This window comes from Sarcophilus harrisii, chromosome 2 (assembly GCF_902635505.1).
Source record: "Sarcophilus harrisii chromosome 2, mSarHar1.11, whole genome shotgun sequence".
In the NCBI taxonomy this organism is placed as follows: Eukaryota; Metazoa; Chordata; class Mammalia; order Dasyuromorphia; family Dasyuridae; genus Sarcophilus; species Sarcophilus harrisii.
Genome location: NC_045427.1, coordinates 346,552,558 through 346,572,284, shown reverse-complemented (window position 1 = coordinate 346,572,284; position 19,727 = coordinate 346,552,558). Strand labels below are relative to the sequence as shown.

The 19,727-nt window shown below is 35.3% G+C and overlaps 1 protein-coding gene across 2 annotated transcripts in view; it reads left to right on the top strand.

Annotated features, from left to right (window-relative positions):
- SEC24A (SEC24 homolog A, COPII coat complex component) overlaps positions 1 to 19,727 on the top strand; it is an 81,175-nt gene that overhangs the window by 21,546 nt on the left and 39,902 nt on the right. Inside the window, exons 1-2 of one of the 2 annotated variants that reach the window (XM_003756466.4) lie at positions 6,802 to 6,896; positions 11,361 to 11,861. In XM_003756466.4, the coding sequence (XP_003756514.1) occupies positions 6,815 to 6,896; positions 11,361 to 11,861 (583 nt within the window). In that variant the 5' untranslated portion in view covers positions 6,802 to 6,814. Of the gene's footprint in view, positions 1 to 6,801; positions 6,897 to 11,360; positions 11,862 to 19,727 lie in introns of those variants that run through there. The other variant, XM_031953031.1, reaches the window with a different exon arrangement.

Sequence of the window (19,727 nt, the reverse complement as noted above, 5' to 3'; positions counted from 1 at the left end):
CTGGTCATGACTTTCTTCACATCTATATCCCAACATATATATATAGATAGATAGATATCTATCTATCTATCTATATATATTTATTTATTTTGCTACATATCAGCAACATATGGAACTATTAGCTTCAAGCCAATCTTGTAAATTTCCCTTAAGCTGCTAGGTAGCACAGTGGGTAGCATGTTGGACTAGTAGTTAAAATCTAAATTCAGATATAAATCTAAATATTTACTAGTAATATGATTTTGGGCAAGTCATTTAACCTCTATTTGTCTTAGTTTCCTCCTCTATAAAATAAGCATAATAATATCACCTACTTGTCTGAGTTGTCATGAGGAACAAATGAAATAATATTTATAAAGTACTTAGCACAATGAATTATATATAGTAGACACTTTTTAAATGCTCATTCCCTTCCTGCTCTTTGACAGATGGCAGGATTATTGAACCATTCAACCTAGTGATTCTGGAAAGAAATAAGAAAAGTAGAATATTGTATTCAGGTCTTCATGTCAGGATCATGAACAGTTTGTAAGGAAGAAAGCCAGAGGAAGACCAGTGTTAGAAACTGGGCTCACTCTCCAGCTCATCAACCCAAAGGGAGTCATAAGAATTAACTGTCAGAATTAAGATTCTCTATGTGGCTTCAATCTCCATTTCTTCCAAAATCTAGAACCCTGCTGGTCCCAGCAGTCTCAGTCTCTATCCACCTTAGTGTTAAGTTATAGCAGTATTAGTACTAATAGCCACCACAGACACAATACTATCAATTCTTGTCTGCTTCATGAAAAGTCAGTGATCCAATCTTGTGTACCAGTATACATAGCTAGGGGCAACACCATTTCCTTATCTTCCTTCTGTGTCTAAGAGAAGATGGAAAAGTAATTTCAAAGTACCTCACTGACTCTATTTTGTCTGTTACCCACTATGGAAATGTCTGGGTCTCTCTAGTCTCCACACTGATGCACTGGCTAAAATTCTGAAGTATCAACTACATGTGGAGAATTTTTAATTCAATCATACAAAATTATCGAGTGTTTACTAAATATATAATGGTAGGTGCTTGGAAAATATTAACTGAGACCTTTAGAATACAACCTCCATATTTACTCAAGCCTGGGGTAGTTTTTCTGGGGGTTGCTCTGTGATTTTGCATATGCAGAAGGGGATATGACCCCTGATTAAGTGAAAGTTTGCTAAACTGATAATGCTTATGTGCCTGTGTATAAAGGACAGAAATTCAGGGAAGGCATTGGAGAGATGCAAGAAAGAACTTGTTAATGACAGACTGGGAATATCCCAAGGAAATGTGGAGAAGCCAGCTCCTATCATGTTGTCTTGATTTCCATTAGATAGAACTCTCTCACCCCCCCTTCTCAGATTATTTGAGTTGAAGTTTTATCTCTCTCCAAAACTCATTTGGTTTTGTTTATTTTTGTTCTATTCTAATTTGTGTAACTTCCCCAAATTTGCTTACTGCTTACTTTAATAAAGAGATTTACTAGCTACTCAATATAGGTCTTTTGTGTAACCAGCCTTTTGGTGGAGATAAGTGTTATCTTACCCTTGAGAGTGATGAGAAAAGTGCTTTTCCTCCCTTAATATCTGGTAATTCTTAGACTAAAAATATTTGATTGTGATAGAGAGAAATAATTCTAGCTGGAAAACAGAAATGGCTGAGTGAAGAAAAGATTGCCTGGTCACAATAGCACTGTATCCTCCATGTCATCCTTTGACAATCCATTTTCTGAAAAGTTGGAAATTTCACCTTGAAGATCTCAGATGGTACATCTATCTTGCCACATACAAAGGATAACCCTATTACAACTATATTATGAAAATCATTTTTTTCAGATTTGCTTTTGCTTGAGTTTTTCATAACTTCTCATAATAAAGCAAAATTAAAATTTAGAAGAAATCCATATACACAGTCTAAAAATTATGCTTTTGAACAGACAGAATAGAATTGAGAAATTATTAGCAAAAATTATCTATCTTTCAACATAATTTCATGAGTCACATGTTGTCCTTAAGTAGCAGCTCAGTAACAGACTAGTCAGTTGTTTATTATTAAATATCAGTTTCAGTTTCTCATAGAAGAGTATGAAAAAATCTTGAACTTCCTAAGACAATAGATCTTTTGGCAGATAAGAGGCCAAAGTGAAACAAACAAACTGATCTTAAAGTACAAATTCTATCATTTAAATAAAAATGTAGCTACTTATTCTGTTGTCTGTGATTCCTTTGTGTAGTTTTATCTATGAGATTTTTTTTCACCTTTGGCCTTATTGTGCAAAAAGATTTGATTTTCACCCTCTGGTTGGTAGCTATACAGAGTACTTGAAATGAAAGTTTAGATATTATTACATTAGTAGTATCCGAAATGAGGAAAATTAGAGAAATCATAGCAAAGTAAAAAAATACCAAATATTATTAACTAATCAATCAGGAGAACACATTCCACAATCCCTCCCAAAACAAACAAACAACACCTTCCTCCAAACAGATCTAGAAAACATATTAGATTGAATTTGGATTGGGAAATTCAAGAAAAAGTCACAATGCGTCATTTTTCCTGAACTGAGAATCAGACAGAGAAATCTCAGGACCCAGGGGATAACTGGACACTCTAAGGTCTGTTAACATTCTAAGGTAGGAAAACTGTATACTGGGGCAAAAAGAGATCCTTGAACCAGCATAGAAAGATCTAAAACCTGAAGGGTGCAGCAACATGTCAAGTGGCAGATTTGTCTTCCACCCCCAGTTCCAAGTGACAAATCTTGGGCTGAATAAGAAGGGGATTTGTACCCAGGAATGGTGTTCCAAAGAAAGGAATCATGATTTCTAGGCTAGTACTGAGAGGAAGGAGCAAGTTTAGAAGCAAGCAGTAGTAATTTAGCTCAAACCTCAGAAGCTTAGAGTGTTCTCAGTTTTAGCTGCTAGAACAGTATGAAGCCTGCAATATAATTGCAGGAATCTCAGAATGAAGGTAAGTTATGATTCTGTTACTCCCAGCCAAGTTTTCCAGCTGACTAATAGTGGCTAAGGGCTTCTAACCGAAATCTACTCTGGCTCAGACCCAAACCTAAGTCAGGAATTTGTAAACCAAGGGGAAGTAATCAATTTTATCCTGCATCAGATTACCCTGAGAACACTGAAAGCTTGCAGGTCGCTACACTCCTCCCAGAAGCAATTAGTAGGATCAGCCCAGATCTTCTCTCCAGAAATGCTGCAGGGCCCAGCTCTAACGTAAAATCTGAAATAGAAAGAATAAGGGGGGGGAAAAAGAATCCCTCCATAAGAAGCCACTAAAGTGACAGGAATGTTCAAGACACAAACCTAGAAGAGAATGATTCCAAAACATCTATAAACAAAACCTCAAGTGAAAACACAGCTTGGGCACAAACACAACTAAAATTCCTGAAAAAGAAGAAACAGGACTACAAAACAGCTATTAATTGCTTAAATTTCATCTGCATTGATGATGAAGTCACTCTTTTAATTTTAATACAGGTAATTTTGGATTTAAAAAAATTTTTTTAACCAAGTGAAAGATAATTTTATTATTGTTTTCCCCTCCAAAAAAAAAAATCAGTTTCTAGTTTTATTTGTTTCTTTAATGATTTTCTTACTTTCAATTTTATTAATCATGCTTTTGCTTTTCAGGATTTACAATTTGGTATTTAACTAGAGATTTTTAATTTTTTTTAGTTGCATATCCAATTTATTGATCTATTCTTTCTCCATTTTATTGATATGAGGTATAAGATAAATTTTCCAAGTACTACTATTGTCTTATTGTCATTTATTTTTAATGAAATTATTGTTTCTATGATTTATCCTTTGACCTTCATTCTTTATAATTACTTAGTTTCCAATTAATTTTAATCTACATTTCCAGATCTTTATTGAATGTAATTTTTAAAATATGCATTAAATACTTTTTTTATTTAATTGTGAGGTTTTATACAATTTTTGTGAAGGATTCATGTACTGCTAAGAAAAAGTTATATTCCTTTCTATTCCCATTCAGTTTTCTCCATTGGTCTATCACATTTAACTTTTCTAAAATTCTATTCATTTCCTTAACTTCTTGTCATTTTTTGGTTAGATTTAAAAGGGGGCAAGCTGAGGTGCACTTGGTACACATAGATTTAGTATTGAAATAATCTCATTATATTACTGTTCTGTAAGAAATGACCAACAGGATGATTTCAGAAAGGCCTGGAGAGACTTACACGAACTGATGCTGAGTGAAATGAGCAGGACCAGGAGATCATTATATACTTCAACAACAATACTATATGATGACCAGTTCTGATGGACCAGGCCATCCTCAGCAACGAGATCAACCAAATCATTTCCAATGGAGCAGTAAGGAACTGAACCAGCTACGCCCAGCGAAAGAACTCTGGGAGATGACTAAGAACCATTACATTGAATTCCCAATCCCTATATTTATGCACACCTGCATTTTTGATTTCCTTCACAAGCTAATTGTACAATATTTCAGAGTCTGATTCTTTTTGTACAGCAAAATAACGTTTTGGTCATGTAAAAAAAAAAAAAAAAAGAAATAACCTCACTATGTTTGGTACTTTTTAGCAAAATGTAATTTCCCGGCTTATCAATTTTAATTAGGTTTATTTTTGCTCTTGTTTTGTCTGAGATTGATTTCTATCCCTGATTTTTTTTCTTTTTACTTCACTGAAACATAATAGATCATCCTTTACTTTGTGCCTGTTTCAAATGTGTTTCTTATAAAACATTGTATGCTTTGGGACCTACTTCTGGCCATGTGAAGGTGATGGAATTCTAGCTGAGCTATTTAAAATCTAAAAAGTGCTGCATTCGATGTGCCAGAAAATTAGGAAAACTTAGTAGTGGCCATTGGATTGTAAAAGGCCAATTTCTAAAGAAGGAAAATGACTAAGAATGTTCAAGTAACTGCCCTATTCTGATTAATAATGAATATTGGGTGCTTTAAAAATTTTGTGAACCAATAGCAAAAATTGTCCATGGACACAATGAGTATAAGAATAGATGACCTTTGATTAAAAGCAGCCTCCCTTGAAAGGGACCTGTATGTGCACGAATGTTTGTGGCAGCCCTTTTTGTAGTGGCTAGAAACTGGAAACTGAATGGTTGTCCATCAGTTGGAGAATGGCTGAATAAATTGTGGTATATGAATATTATGGAATATTATTGTTCTGTAAGAAATGACCAGCAGGATGATTTCAGAAAGGCCTGGAGAGACTTACACGAACTGATGCTGAGTGAAATGAGCAGGACCAGGAGATCATTATATACTTCAACAACAATACTAGATGATGACCAGTTCTGATGGACCAGGCCATCCTCAGCAACGAGATCAACCAAATCATTTCTAATGGAGCAGTAATGAACTGAACCAACTATGCCCAGAAAAAGAACTCTGGGAGATGACTAAAAACCATTACATTGAATTCCCAATCCCTATATTTATGCACACCTGCATCTTTGATTTCTTTCACAAGCTAATTGTACAATAATTCAGAGTCTGATTCTTTTTGTACAGCAAAATAACGTTTTGGTCATGTATACTTATTGTGTATCTAAGTTATATTTTAATATATTTAACATCTACTGGTCATCCTGCCATTTAGGGGAGGGGGTGGGGGGGGGTAAGAGGTGAAAAATTGGAACAAGAGGTTTGGCAATTGTTAATGCTGTAAAGTTACCCATGTATATATCCTGTAAATAAAAGGCTATTAAATTAAAAAAAAAAAAAAAAAAAAAAAAGCAGCCTCCCTTAGCTCTTAACCTCCCGCAAGTGATTTATCTGGATTCGTGGCAGAAACATCCGTTGGACTGAAAGAGTGATCTCAACGTCTTTATGACCCAGAAGTCATCCCTTGAAGTCAAACATGACTGTACTCGGCTTAGAAACAAAATGTAAAATCTTTTTCTGAAATGTTATTCACACAACGATGCCCAAACACTTGGCAAATTCTTCAGTCTTACGTATATGAAGCCACGGGGCACAAAACCAGGGTGATTAATCTACGATCATTCAAAGTAAAATGAACTTGCGAGAGTGTGTGTGTGTGTGTGTGTGTGTGTGTGGACTGTTGGGCACATTAAAGTGGCTGGGCTCCTTCCAGTACCAACCGTCCAAAGTGCCAGAGGTGCGAGCAAACTGGCAGGGGTCTCCGTTTCTCCCTCACTTTAATAGAATAGGGTCGGCCGGCCGGCCGCGGGGTGCCCTTTCCAAGTGCAGATCTAGGATCCTAGCTGGGAAAAGAAGTGACCCACACAGAGACTGAGTGCAGAATAAGCTCCGTCCCCAGCGCTACTGGATGAGCTGGCAAAGGGCTCGCCTCCGTGACGTGGCGAGCAGAGTCCTCTCCCTCTCCGCCTTCGGACCCACGCGTGACGCACAGGGCGAGGCAGTCAAGGCAGGTGAAGAAGACCCGGGCGCCTCCTCCGGCTTGGGTCCCAGCCCACTAAGAGGAAGTGCCACGTGTACGTCGTGCGCCTGCGCGGCCAGGCAGTTGACAGGCACTTCCGGCGAGGGCCTCCCTTATCCCAGGTTCTCCTCCCCACCTCCTCTTCCTCTACTTTTCTGTCCTTCTCCCTCCCCCTGGTCCTTTCCCAATCCCCCAATCCCGCTTCCCTCTCCGGCAGAGCTGGCTCCGGAGCCGGGAGGCTGCGGTTCGCAGGACGAGAGACGGAAGGCGCTGCCACCGCCCGCCCGCTTGTCCGCTCGCGGACTTTCATCTCCGGGTCCTCCGAGACGGCTCGACCCGGCCCCGCTGGAGCAGCTCGCGCGGCCGCCATGGCCCAGCCGGGGAGGCTCGGCGCCAGTTCTCCGGCGCAGAATGGGGCAGTCTCCGCTGCGGGGACGCCCTACAGCAATGGTGAGTGCTTTGGCCCTGGCCTGGGGAGAGCGGAGGATCACGGCCCGGGATGGGACTACCCCTTTCCGCTTGTGCCCTCGGCCCGGGCTTGGGGTTGCGCCCGCAGCTGGGCGCCCCCGCGGATTGTCCCTGACTATCTCGGGCCCGCCTGAGGAAAGATCCTCTCCCGGGAGGACCACTGACACGGAAAAGTCCTGGACAGAGCAGAGATTTGGACCCTGAGGGATTTCAGAGCCGTAATTTTAAAATGAACTGAGGTTCTGAGAACTTTACCCCGGGCCACAAAGCGCTTAAGTAGGAGACCCTGAGATTCGAAGAATGTTTCTCCACTATAGTACCCCAAAAAGCTACTAGCTGTAGTCTCGGGGCAGACGTCGCTTCTAACGCCCCCTTCCATTCCCAGAAACACTCCCTCCCTACCCCCACCCCAATCCTCACCTGAGCCTGGAATGTGCCCTGTCTTGGGGCGAGTCTCGGGATCATTATCTTCTAAGGTTTATCTCCCGGGACTCCAACTCTGAGAAGCTGTCTGATTCCCACCCCCACCCCTACTTAGCGCTTTCCTCGGATAATTGCAAACTTAGTCGGAATGAACAATTTGCTTACTCTGATCTCTTTTAGCTTTTCTTTAAGAAACTCATTGGGTAATAAAATAGTCGAGGCAAATCGTGTTTATACTTCTTTTAAAGACTTGACTAGAATTAATAGCATTATTGGATTAACTGTTGGAAGAAACTTTTGAGATCGTTTTGGAAGAAGAAACTAACTGGTCAAGAAAGGTTTCAATTTGTCTAGTGAATAAACTTCAGTTGTGGATTTTTTCAGTTCAGTTAAAACAAATATATATGTACGTGCCTACTATCTCTAAGGCACTATGCTAGGTTATGCTTGTTTCTTAGTAGAGGAGGAGATACCTATGGTTCCAGTTATTTCATTTGTATATTGAACGTCAGTTATGGAAATTTTATCCAAGAAGATGTGCAACTTGTCGTAATTGCTTGGGGCTTTGAGAGATTTGGGGAAAGGGTTTCATACTTTGAATTCAGTCCTTAGTGATTTTGTGCCCTTATGTCTTAGGGCACTGTGGGATACTGAGAGAAAAATTTCTTTAAAGTTACCGATGTTTTTTTAATTGCAGTATCTGAAGGTCTTTTCTGTGTTGTAAAACTGCATCTATTTCCTCTATTTGACACTGTTAACCATCCATCCTCTTCTGATGGGGAATTAGGGAGAGAGAAGTCCAGAATAATACAAGGTTTATGAGCCTGGATGATTGGAAGAATGGTAGTTTGAAATTGACTATGCCAAATCTTGGCATTTTTATCTTCATAATATCTTTTATATCTGACTTCCTTTCTCACTCACCTATCACCATAGTTAAAGCTTTTTATGTATTACCCTTTACCTAGATTATTGCAACAGATGCTAATTGGTCAACCTGCTATAAGTCGATCCTCTTACTATCCTGCACTTTGATGCCAAAATATTTTTTTTCTTAAGTGCAGAACTGTCCATAAGAGACTCTTATAATCAGTCAATTCCACTGGCTTCTTATTACCTTTTGGATCAAGTAGAAATCTCTCTGCTTAGCTTTCAAATCTTACATAACCTGGCTTCAGTCTATCTTTAGAGCTTCATTGGACATTATTCTCCCTTCTATTCTCCTAGATCAGTCCCATTTGGACTTCTGACTCTTCTTCAACTTGGAGATGGCCTTTGGAGTTTGGAGTTACCATCTCCTATACCTGGACTATACTTCAGCACCACCATCTTTTGCAGACTCTGAAATCACTTTAGTACTGAAAGCATTTCCTTATCCTGACTTCACAACTGCTAATGCTCTAACTTGTATTTAACAGCTTTATTTATTTTTGTATTTTTTCCACTTTATATTTATCCCATTTTTATTTATACTTATTAGCCACTAAATTGGAAAGTAAACTTGCTCCCCTGTAAGTGTTTTATTCTTTGTACTTGTATACCCAGAGCATAATGCCCAGAATTTAGGGGGTGCTTAGTACTTGCTGATGGATTAAGCAAGTTAATCTTAGAAATTTAAGAAAATATTGTTAAGGGTATACTAGTTGCTATGAAAACCAACATCAAAGGAAGATAAGAATTCTAGCTAAAGAATCCTCTATAGACATACTGCCTAACTTTTGGACAAAGGAGAAAGGTTGAGACATGTTAAAGGGCCTGGTTAATTTGGGGTAGTTGGTAGTAGCAAGTTTGGAGAATAATTACAATCAACTCCGGGACCCTGCTACTTGAAGTATATATGTGGCAGTATGAGTTTGATAGGTTTATCGTTTGCAAGGGGAGTGTCTTGTACTTTTATAGCTTGTTTTAGGATTGCCAAAATTGACTTCAAAATGTGACTTGCCAAATTATGTACTTGAGAGGAAGCCAAACTGTTAGTTCCTTTCTAATTTACCAGTTGATCATTGATTGGTATTTGAACTGTTTAATACGTTGTTTGGAAAAAATTCAATAGATTTAGCATGCTCCTTTTGGACTTTGCATTACCTCCATATTAAATTAAAAGGGAATTTAGTATTTTAATGTAAGATGGTATTTGAAGAATTCACTTATGATTTTGTCATAATTTGTAATAATGTATACTTGTAATATATTTTGTATAATATACAGTTTGTTTATACATTGTAAGTAATACTATGACATTTACCACAAAAACAAATGGCCCTTTTGTATGCAAGGGTAGAGGGTAGGCAAGTAAGAATAAGTGAAAGAATGCCAACAGCATCTTGAGCTAAACTGAACAGTATGTTCATTCCTTTAAATTAAGGGGGAAACAAAGATTATATGAATTGAGTTTATCTCCAGGCTATTTAACAACTTCCATAAGTGAAGTTGGAATAATTTAAAAGCACTTAGTATCTCAAGGTTCAAGAATGATAGACTTCACTACACATAGAAAAACTTGTTGTTGCCTTACAATCTATAATTGCAATGATATAAGAATCAAAAGTCTGTTAGAACATTTTTAAACTCTAAAAATACAAAACTATAACCATAATTATTTCAAAATAATTTTTTAAATGATGTTAGAATGGCATGTAAACATGAGCTTTCATGAGATTATAATTGAAATATATGACTTATGAATATTTGAAATATGAAATATGAAATTCATTTTTGTACCTAACTCTCTCACTTGACAATGAAAACAATAGTTTCTTTTGTGAGTGAAAGTTTCTAACCATACTGCAGAAAAGGCCTTTCTTTAGATAAGGAAAAAATGGATCGGTTTGACTTTGACGGCAGTTTTGTTCACTTCTAAATCTTAAGCATTTTCTAGCCAAGCCAAGAATTAGTAAAAACTCCATATTCCTAAGAGTGTTTGTGTACATATGTGTGTGTGTGTGTATCTGTCTTTGTGTCTTTATAGTGAGGCAAATGGTGCAGATACTTTGAAGGTGAAGAAAGTTGAGATGCCCAGTGATCAGACATGAGACAAAGGATTCCCAGGACACTGTCCTTTCTACGGGACATTGTTCTTTCTACTTCCCTACTTTTAAAAAACAACCTATATAGTTTTGAAATAACAGATTATCCATAAGTTGTCTAGAAAGGTTTTATTTGAGTGAACAGCTACATGTATATATACCTTCTAAATTCCAATTATAAGATTTCTTAATTTCTTTTTGACCTGTTTGAATTAAACACTATTGAATGACATCACTGCTACTCTGTTGAACATTTGAACAAATTAATGAGGGTTGTTAGGACAGCTTTTCTATTAATATGGAGATCGTTTTTTGTCTAACTGAAGATAATATTTGATTATTTAAATCTTGATCAACTTAGCCTGCATAATTTTCTTATTTGATTTAGATCTTAATTCTCACTAATTTGTTGCATTCTTTTTTCCCTTTTTTTTTTTTTGTCATTCAAAGGGTTCTTTCTCAACAGTAAAGCTGCTACTCTTGATGGTCTAAATAGATTTGCTTGCATTAAAATGTAGAGTGCTTATTTATATCATTCTATGGAGTTTCTATCATCTCTTTTAAGAGTTGGAAGTAATTATGTAATTAAGTAATTATGACCAAAACATGAAATGAATAAAAGTTGACCTTTACTAAAAACCTTTGACTAAAAAGCTGTTATCTGAGATTATCTTTTCTTCAGTTCTTAAACTGTAAAACATAGTTGTAGATGGATAAATGAAATATCTTCATTATTGGGAATATACTTTTCAGAGATGCAGTTTCAAGGCCTATATCCAAACGGACATAAATATGTTTATTTTAAATAAAAAAAAAAAAACCTTTAATATTTTTCACAATATTCAGTTTATAGACGTTAAGTTTTGGGGATATTAAAATTATTTTATTGTATTGAAGTTTGTTTCATTTTTATAAAAAAGCTTTATTAAAACATGAATTTTTTTTTTTTTTTTTAACAAAAATGTGTTACATTTGATTTTTTTTTTCTTATCTGAAGGTCCTGTGCAAAACACATTGATGCATTCACAAGTTTCGGTGAGCCAAGGATACAGTTCTCCATTTCCAGAATCTTACCCTCATCAGATACCAGCAAAGACTCCTTTGAATCCAGCCTCTGGACCATATAATTATGGTGATTCTCAGACTGTTTCTTCATTAAATAGTTATCAGGGACCTGGGCAGACTCTCAGTAGACTTCCCTTGGAACCTAATCCAGTGACACCTTTGCAGAATACTATCCCTCTTTCCCGAATGCCGCCTCCGCCTTCATCTCAAACCCCAGCTGCTTTACCAGCATCTTCTGATAGCTTTCTTTATGGACCTAACCCCTCATTATCTTCAAACTGGCAATATGGTCACCCACAAGTGGGATCGAAAACAAATCATTTTGTTCCTGTATCAACTCAACCATCCTTATCAGGAAATACAAATCTGTCAAGAAATAATCAGTATGCTTCTCTTGGAACTCCTTCACTTCAGAACAACTACGTGAAAACAGGTGAAGCATTTGGGCTTTTTAAAAGTGAAATTATTATTCTTAGGATTAAAAATAACCTCTTTAGGTTATTTTTCTCTCTAGAAAAGTCAAATTCTTATTCTTTAAAAAAATCTGCAAAAAATTGTAGATCATTGTTTTTCATATTAGTTAGTGATAGTCAAAAAACTACCTAAAGGACCAATTTACATCAAGTAATTGAGAAAATTCTACTAAACAGTTAATTGCAATACCTTTTTTCTCTCTAGGGTATTTATAATCCATATTGCTTGCCTGATTTTAACATATCTAGCTTTTGCTAGAATAGGCCTAATTTTGAATTTTGGGTGAAGTTGGCAGTTTCTTTTGCCTCTTCCCTTCATTTTTATCATTTCAAGGACATTGAGAACAATGCCTAGTTTTTTCTTTTTTGTTTGTTTTGTTTTATTTTGTTTTTAAGGCAATGAGTTAGACAAAGGATTTCAGTTACTAACATTTATTTCTTGAATTTTATCTAAGATCAGCTCATCTCCCTTTTTATTTGAGGGTTGAATGTATTGAAGTAGATCTTTTCATCTTCATCCTTTTATATTTTGTTCCCACTTGAAGCTTCCTTCATGTTTCAGAAAAAATAATAGCTACCACTTAAATTGCTATAGGTTTGAACTTCATAGTGATAGCCCTCTAACATAGGTGCTGCATGTACCTCCATTATTTGAGAACTTATTATTTGAAATTGAGACTCAAAGAAGTTAAATGAGTTGTCCTAGGTTTAATAGCCAGTGAGTGTCAGAAATAGAATCTGAACCTTCTTCCTGACTTCCATGCCCTGCAATAACTAATTGCCCTGCTGTGTTATATTTTGGGAATAAGAAAGATGGAATTCATGAAAAAACATATACTTAGCACTTATTGTACGGTATCTACTATGTTACATCAGAAATAAAAAAGATGTATAAGATATAGAATTATCATCTCATGGAGCTTATAATATTTTAAGAGAGAGAAGCCATTTATATTTCACCTTTAAGGATGGCTATTTGTGTTTTTTGCATTAAGATAATTAAAAATTAACTGTGCAGCTCAGGCATAGCATTAAAATCTTCATAGAAGATTTAGCATTTTTGCCAAACATTCCAGAGAGGGAAAATAATATGAGCAGAATTCATGAAGGTGAGAAGCATTGAATTGTGTTTAAAAAGGACAACTGTTTAGGATATATAATGAAAAGTAATCGGAGATATAGCTGAAAGGTAAATTAGGGCAAGACTGTGAAGGATGTTGATTGTTTTGGGGAGCAATTCCAACAGGAAACAGGTAAGTTATTAAAACTTTCTAAGCAGGTGAATGTTGTTAATACAGATTATAATGGATAGTTTGAATGGGAACAGACCTAAAATAATAATGGGAAAAAAATTTGTTGTGTTGACACTTTGTAGATGCTCAGCAGTTAGAAATGAATAGTGGATAAAATTTACATGCACACTAAAATATGTAAGAACATGGGAAAGATGAAGTGAATAAAATAGTTCTTTAAATGATTGTTGGAATTTAAAATATTATCTTCTCTAAAATGAGTTTTTTTTTTCCTCATGATTTCCACAAAATTCTTGTTCACCAGATTCTTACTCTATGTCTTCCTAAATAAGGATCCATTTTGAATGTGGGAGAAAGGACTCGTTAACTATGCTTCCACTATTTTTATTTAAACACGAGAACAGGCAAGCAGAGCTGTGCGGTACTACCTGTAGCCCTTGTTTACTGGCTGACAGCTAAGGGACAGTTTCTCTAGTGTTTACTGAAAAGTGTTAAAGGAAGGAGGAATTGTGCAGCTCTAATACATTGTTACTTTGAAATGATCATTAGCATGAGTGATTTCTGCTGGAGGGGGCAAATGATGTGGGCTATTTAGAATCCTTAGCCTCATTTTAGTCTTGAAACATGGTATCTTTAAAATACCAATGATAAAAACAGTTATAGTTTTGTTACATTTCAAATGTCTTTCAACTCTTCATCATGTTGAAGTATTAAATTTCCTTGTACTGGTATATCCTTTCTGCCTTGAGAATAAATTATTAGCATGTTCAAACAAAATTAGTTTGGGGTAGTTAAATTGAAAGGATTAATAATTTTTTGCACTCCACTTCTCATACAGATAGAGATTCATGTCTTTTTATTTCATTATTTTAAAAAGCTACAATAAGTGCCTAGTTCTTCTCTTCTATTAGAGCAAAGTTCTAATGGAGCACCATCATTATTTTCTATATAGAAGAGCAATAGCTTTTTTTTTGTTTGTTTTGTGCTAGTTTTATTTTTTTAGTGCCATTTTTATCCTCAGCTTCTGAAGATTGATGAAAATGCTAATGTCTAGGTAGACCAAATATCTTGTCTAAAGTAATAGATTGGATGGAAAAATAATTGTAAGTTTAATTATTGGTAAGATCAAAATTTTTCTTATGAAACAAAGCTTCTTAAACTATGGATTTTAACCCCACATGGGGTCGTATAACTAAATGTGGAAGTTGTGAAATTGTGATATATTATCATAAATGTTTGGTTTGTATGCCTATTTTATATATCTGTGTATTTGGAATTGCATAAAAATTTCTTTTTTATGTCAAGAAGGGGTCACAAGTGGAAAAAGTTTAAGATACCTGGTTTTCATTTTTTAGTTCTAACTAATTGAATTGTGTTATCTTTAATAATTCTTCCTCTGATACCTTGCTGTGATGACAGGAGACTTTGGGCTCTTGAAGACCATTCAGAAAAGATCTAATAGAGCTGGAAATGTTTTTAGTAAGGGCATAATGACAGATTGTACAATTTTTGTCTGATGATCAATCTTATCAAGTTTCGAAGAGACTCAATCAATTTGATAACAGAATGATGCAACTTTTTACCTATATTAACTCTTAAAGTTTATTAAATCAAAGAGGTTATGTTTTTTGTTCTTGGAGGGACATTGGACTATACATGGGGTTAACTATTTCGGTGGATCTTGGGACCTTTTGGAGCTTGGTGAAATTTATAGACCCTTTTTCAGAATATTTTTAAATCCATAAAGGTTGTAAAGGAACATGATTATAAAGAAATAGTTAGTGAAAAAAAATTTTTTTAGAAAAACAAAGTTCACAGACTCTAGCTTAAGAACCCTCTCCCAATAAAATATTTCAAACATCGAAGTAATGGTTCCTTTCTATTCATTTCATGCTGCTAAATCACATGATAGCATTTCTCAGAAACTTCTACATGCAATGTTTAGATGTGTAGCCTCATGGTATTTTTAAATTTCTTGTTATTATTAAAGTTTCCATTGTCAGAGACTACTGACTTATGGATACTTCTTCCATTTTCATTTGTTGCTGTGGCCCAAAAGCATTTATTATATTGGTATTCTTCCAATGAACTTTGAACTTTTCACTTTGTGTTATGTTATAGAACCTATTAGTATATATCCATATCACTGTGTAAGGCAACTGAGGGGGAATCTAGTGCTGGTTTTTAAAAAAGCATGCTACTGTTGATATTTTAACTCACTGGTTTAAAATGGAAATGATATGCTAATAGAAGTACCACTGAAATTGTATGGATTGCTTTCACTGACAATCATTTTTAAGAATATTTTTGTTCTTTAGCTTAATATATTTTCAGAAATAGAATCAACCTTTTATTAGGCTGTGTTCAACAAGTTAAATAAATTTGTTCTGGGATGAAATTAAAATCAAAAAACTTTTTATCATTTAGTGACTTTGACAGTTTCTTTTTTTAAAAAAAAATAGTATCTTGTAGTTTAAATAATTAGTGTTCATTAGTAATTGTATTCTGAAAAGTATTTAAGCTAAATTAGTTTAATTGTAATAACAAATTGAGTCAGTCTAGGTAATAGAGGAATTTGTCTTAAATTTCATTTGAATTATCAGTAATAATCTGTGACATATATCCATATCTCTATCTCTATCTAAAGAATGTGTCAAAATGGACCTCTAAATTATAGTTTTAAAATCCTTGATTTCCAGAGGCTAGCTGCTATCAAGTATCAGAAATCTTCCATGGACTACTTTTATCCTACTTGTTTTGTTCCTCTTTGATTTTTAACTACTACTAATGATAATTTAATTACCTGATGGGTTGGACAGGATGGAAGGAAGGAATAAGCACTTATATTTGCACCTACAATATGTCAGGAACTGTGCTAAATGCTTTTTAGAAATAACTGTGTGAGGTAGGCACTATTACCCCCATTTTAAAATTGAATCTGAGGCAAAGAGAGATTAAGTGACTTGCTCAGTGTCACACATCACACAGCTTTTAAGTAGCTAAAGCTGGATTTGAATTTAGGTTTCCTCATTCCAGTCCCAGGTCTTACTAACTAGCTGCCTAAATGACCCTCCAAGATCTTTTTCTAAAATTCTGTGATTCAGAATAATAAATTGCTTCTTGATTTGTAAGCCCAATACTTAAGCAGTAAAAGAAGGGAGATGGAGGAATTGCTAAATCTGTCCTCAGATGTTTATTAAATTCCAACTATGTACCAGGCACCATGTGAAGTATTGGATACTAACAAAAACTTCCTCCTACAGAAAAAAACAAAACAAAACTGCTCCAAACATCTCACAAGCAAATGAAATGAGACAACATGCTAACAACTACATATAAATATATATATATGTCTGTGTGTGCATATAATACATTGTCTTTGATCTCAGAGGGAAGATGCTAAAATTGAAAAGAATAAAGAAAAGCTTCTTGCAGAAGGTACAATTTTAGGTGAGAATTGCAGAAAGTCAAGGCAGGAAGAGTAGATGAAGAGGAGAAAAGTTCCACGGATCAGCCAGTAAAAATACATGAAGTTGGGAGATGGAGTGTCTTTGAGGAGCAACAGGAAGCTAGTATCATTGGATATTGCAGTATGTGGGGAAGTGTAAAATGTATGACTGGAAAGGTTAAAAGGAATTAGATTTAAGATTTTAAAAGCCAAACAGTATTTTATGTTTGATCTTAGAATTAAAAAGGAGCTATTGGAACTTGTCAAATTGGGGAGGAGGGAGGAGGAATTTTCACATTCAGATCTATGAATAAGGAAGGAACAGATGTTTTGAGTCCAGGGGACTTATTAAAGTGGAGAGAAATTTGAGGCAGAGAAACCAATGAAAAGACTATTTCAGTAGTCTAGTTATGAGGTAATGAGTACTTATATTGATGGTGAGCAGTTTTAGGGGAGAAACATATTGAGATGTAACAAAGATAAAAACTGTGTTCTTTTTTATAATACATGATGGTTCTCTCTGGGAGCAGGTTTCTCGGGGAGGTTTTCTGGAGGCAGCCTTAGTTTCAATTCAAAGTAATAATCATTCCAAATTCAGCCAGCTGTTAAAATCCAAACGTTTATTTTCTCCTTCCAAGTCTTATCTCTTTCCTTGGGCCCGGGTAGCTTTCTTAGAGGCCTATCTCACTCCTTGTAGGATCAGATCAATCATACTGAACCATGCTAAATTAGATAATTATTGTCTATCAATTCTAATGACTTAACACTTTGTAAGGATTCCAACAAAAAACGATTGCTTTTTTATTTTTGCTAATATTGATTGGTTATACAGATGAAAGGAAATGAGATGTGGAAGGCATCTGAATTATGATAACCGAGAGGATGATGATATTCATTTACAGGTATAAGAAAGTTAGAAAGAGAGGAAGGCTTGGGGGGACAAGATGTTTGGATGTGTTAAGTTTAAGATATCTTTGAGATATCTAGTTGTGACAGTTGAAGATCAGGAAAGAAGTTAGGAGTTTTCAAACAGATCTGAGTATCATCTGCATAGATGTGATCAATGATTTTATTAGAGTTGATAAGATCAATTAGTGAAGTAGTATAGAAGAAGATCTGGGGTAGAGATCTGGGGAAATATATAGTTAGCAGGTGTGGCCAGCATATATAGATCCAGCAAAGGAACCTGAGAAAGAATAATCACAGGTAGAAAGAAAACCAGTAAAGGAGCAATGTAACAGAATATAAAGAGGAGAGACTATCTAGAAAAGACAAGGGTTTATCAAATGGTATCAGAGGCTCCAGAGAGGTCAAGAAATGAAGACTTGAGAAAGAGCTATCAGATTTGACAATTCAGAGATCATTGGTAACTTTGTAAAGATCTGTTTCAGTTGAATGATGAGGTCAAAAATCATTTTTTTGTTTTGTTTTTGTTAAAAGTTTGCATTTATTTAGTGATTGCCAAACTACCATATATTAATATACATGTGTATAGTCTCATTTTTTCTTTCCAATAGAATGTTATTTTTAATATATATATATATATACACACATATACATATAAATGCATAATATACATGTTATACATATAAGTATATATAAAGATAGTTTTCGAAATTGATTTCAATAGGATTGTGTTCCAGATTTTGCCTCCCTCCCCACCCCCCAAGACAGCAAGCAATCTGACATAGGTTAAACATGTACAACAATCCTTCTAAAGGTGTTTCCATAGTTGTCATGCTATACAAGAAAAATCGGACCAAAAGGGGAAAAAAAGACAAAGAAAAAGCAGACAACCAAAAATTAAAAAGTGAAAATGCTATATACTTCAGTCCACATTCAGGCTTCATTCTTTTCTCTCTGGATATGGATGGCATTTTCTATCCCAATTCTGTTGCTGAGAAGAGCTAGGTCTATCACAGTTGAACATTGTATAATCTTACTGTTACTGTGTATAGTGTTCTGGTTCTGCTCACTTCACTCAGCATCAATTCATGTAAGTCTATTCAGGCTTTTCTGAAATCAGCCTGCTCATCATTTTTTATAGAACAATAATGTTCCTTTACATTCATGTGACAAAACTTATTCAGCCATTCCCCAGTTGTTGGGTATCCACTCAATTTTCAGTTCCTTGCCATTACAAAAAAGAACTATAAACATTTTTGCACATGAGTCCTTTTCCCTCTGGTCTAAAATCATTCGGCAAAGTTAAATCTTCCCAAGGAGTTTAGCAGTAAAAGGAGGAGAGATAGGTGATGGTGACTATCAGGGATAGATGGATCAGCTCTGTTCAGTTATTCCATTTTAAAAATTTTATGAGATTCCTTTTGGAATATATTTCATATACTTAAAAAAATATCTTTTTTTAAAAGTTCTTTTTTTCCCTCTGTATTGCTAATATTCCTAGACTCCTATTGGTTTCACTGAAAAAATATATTATATACTCTTTCTGTTCCCATTTTTCTTTGAACTCCCCTTTTTCAACATTGACCTCTGTGGTGTACTTTTTATGTTACTCTTTGAACTGGTCTTTAAAACCAAAAGATATAGAATGTTCTTTTTCTAAACTTTGGCTACTGAATCAGAGATTTAGTAGGTGTGGGTATTCTCAGCAGTACAAACTTAAGTCCTTTTGCCACTTCTATTTAGTTTTTTTGGCTAATAAAATTAATTATCCTCTATTCTGCCCGTTGATTAGCCTAGCCTCTTGAAATTTAGCAAGTCTAGTCCATGATACATGTAAATTTTATCATCATGCCTCTACTTGAAGCATTTCCTAATTAGTATTACCTGTCATCACTCTTGTGCATTCAAGGTCACTTCCACCTCATAACAAGTCAAGTTACTATCAGTAGACAAAATTTAAGTTGTGAATGTTCTATATCTTGGTTTTTCAACATGGAAGTTGAAAAAAAAAATTATCACATTACATTGAAAATGTATTCGAATTCTGCCATTGCTGTAAATAAATAGATTATAGGAATTTAGAGTTGGAAAGGAGCTTAGAAATTTAGCTCTCAACTGTTTGGTTCTGCACACATATTTTGTATCTAGGATATACTGTAACCTATTTAACATGTATAGGACTGCTTGCCATCTGAGGGAGGGGGTAGAGGGAGGAAGGG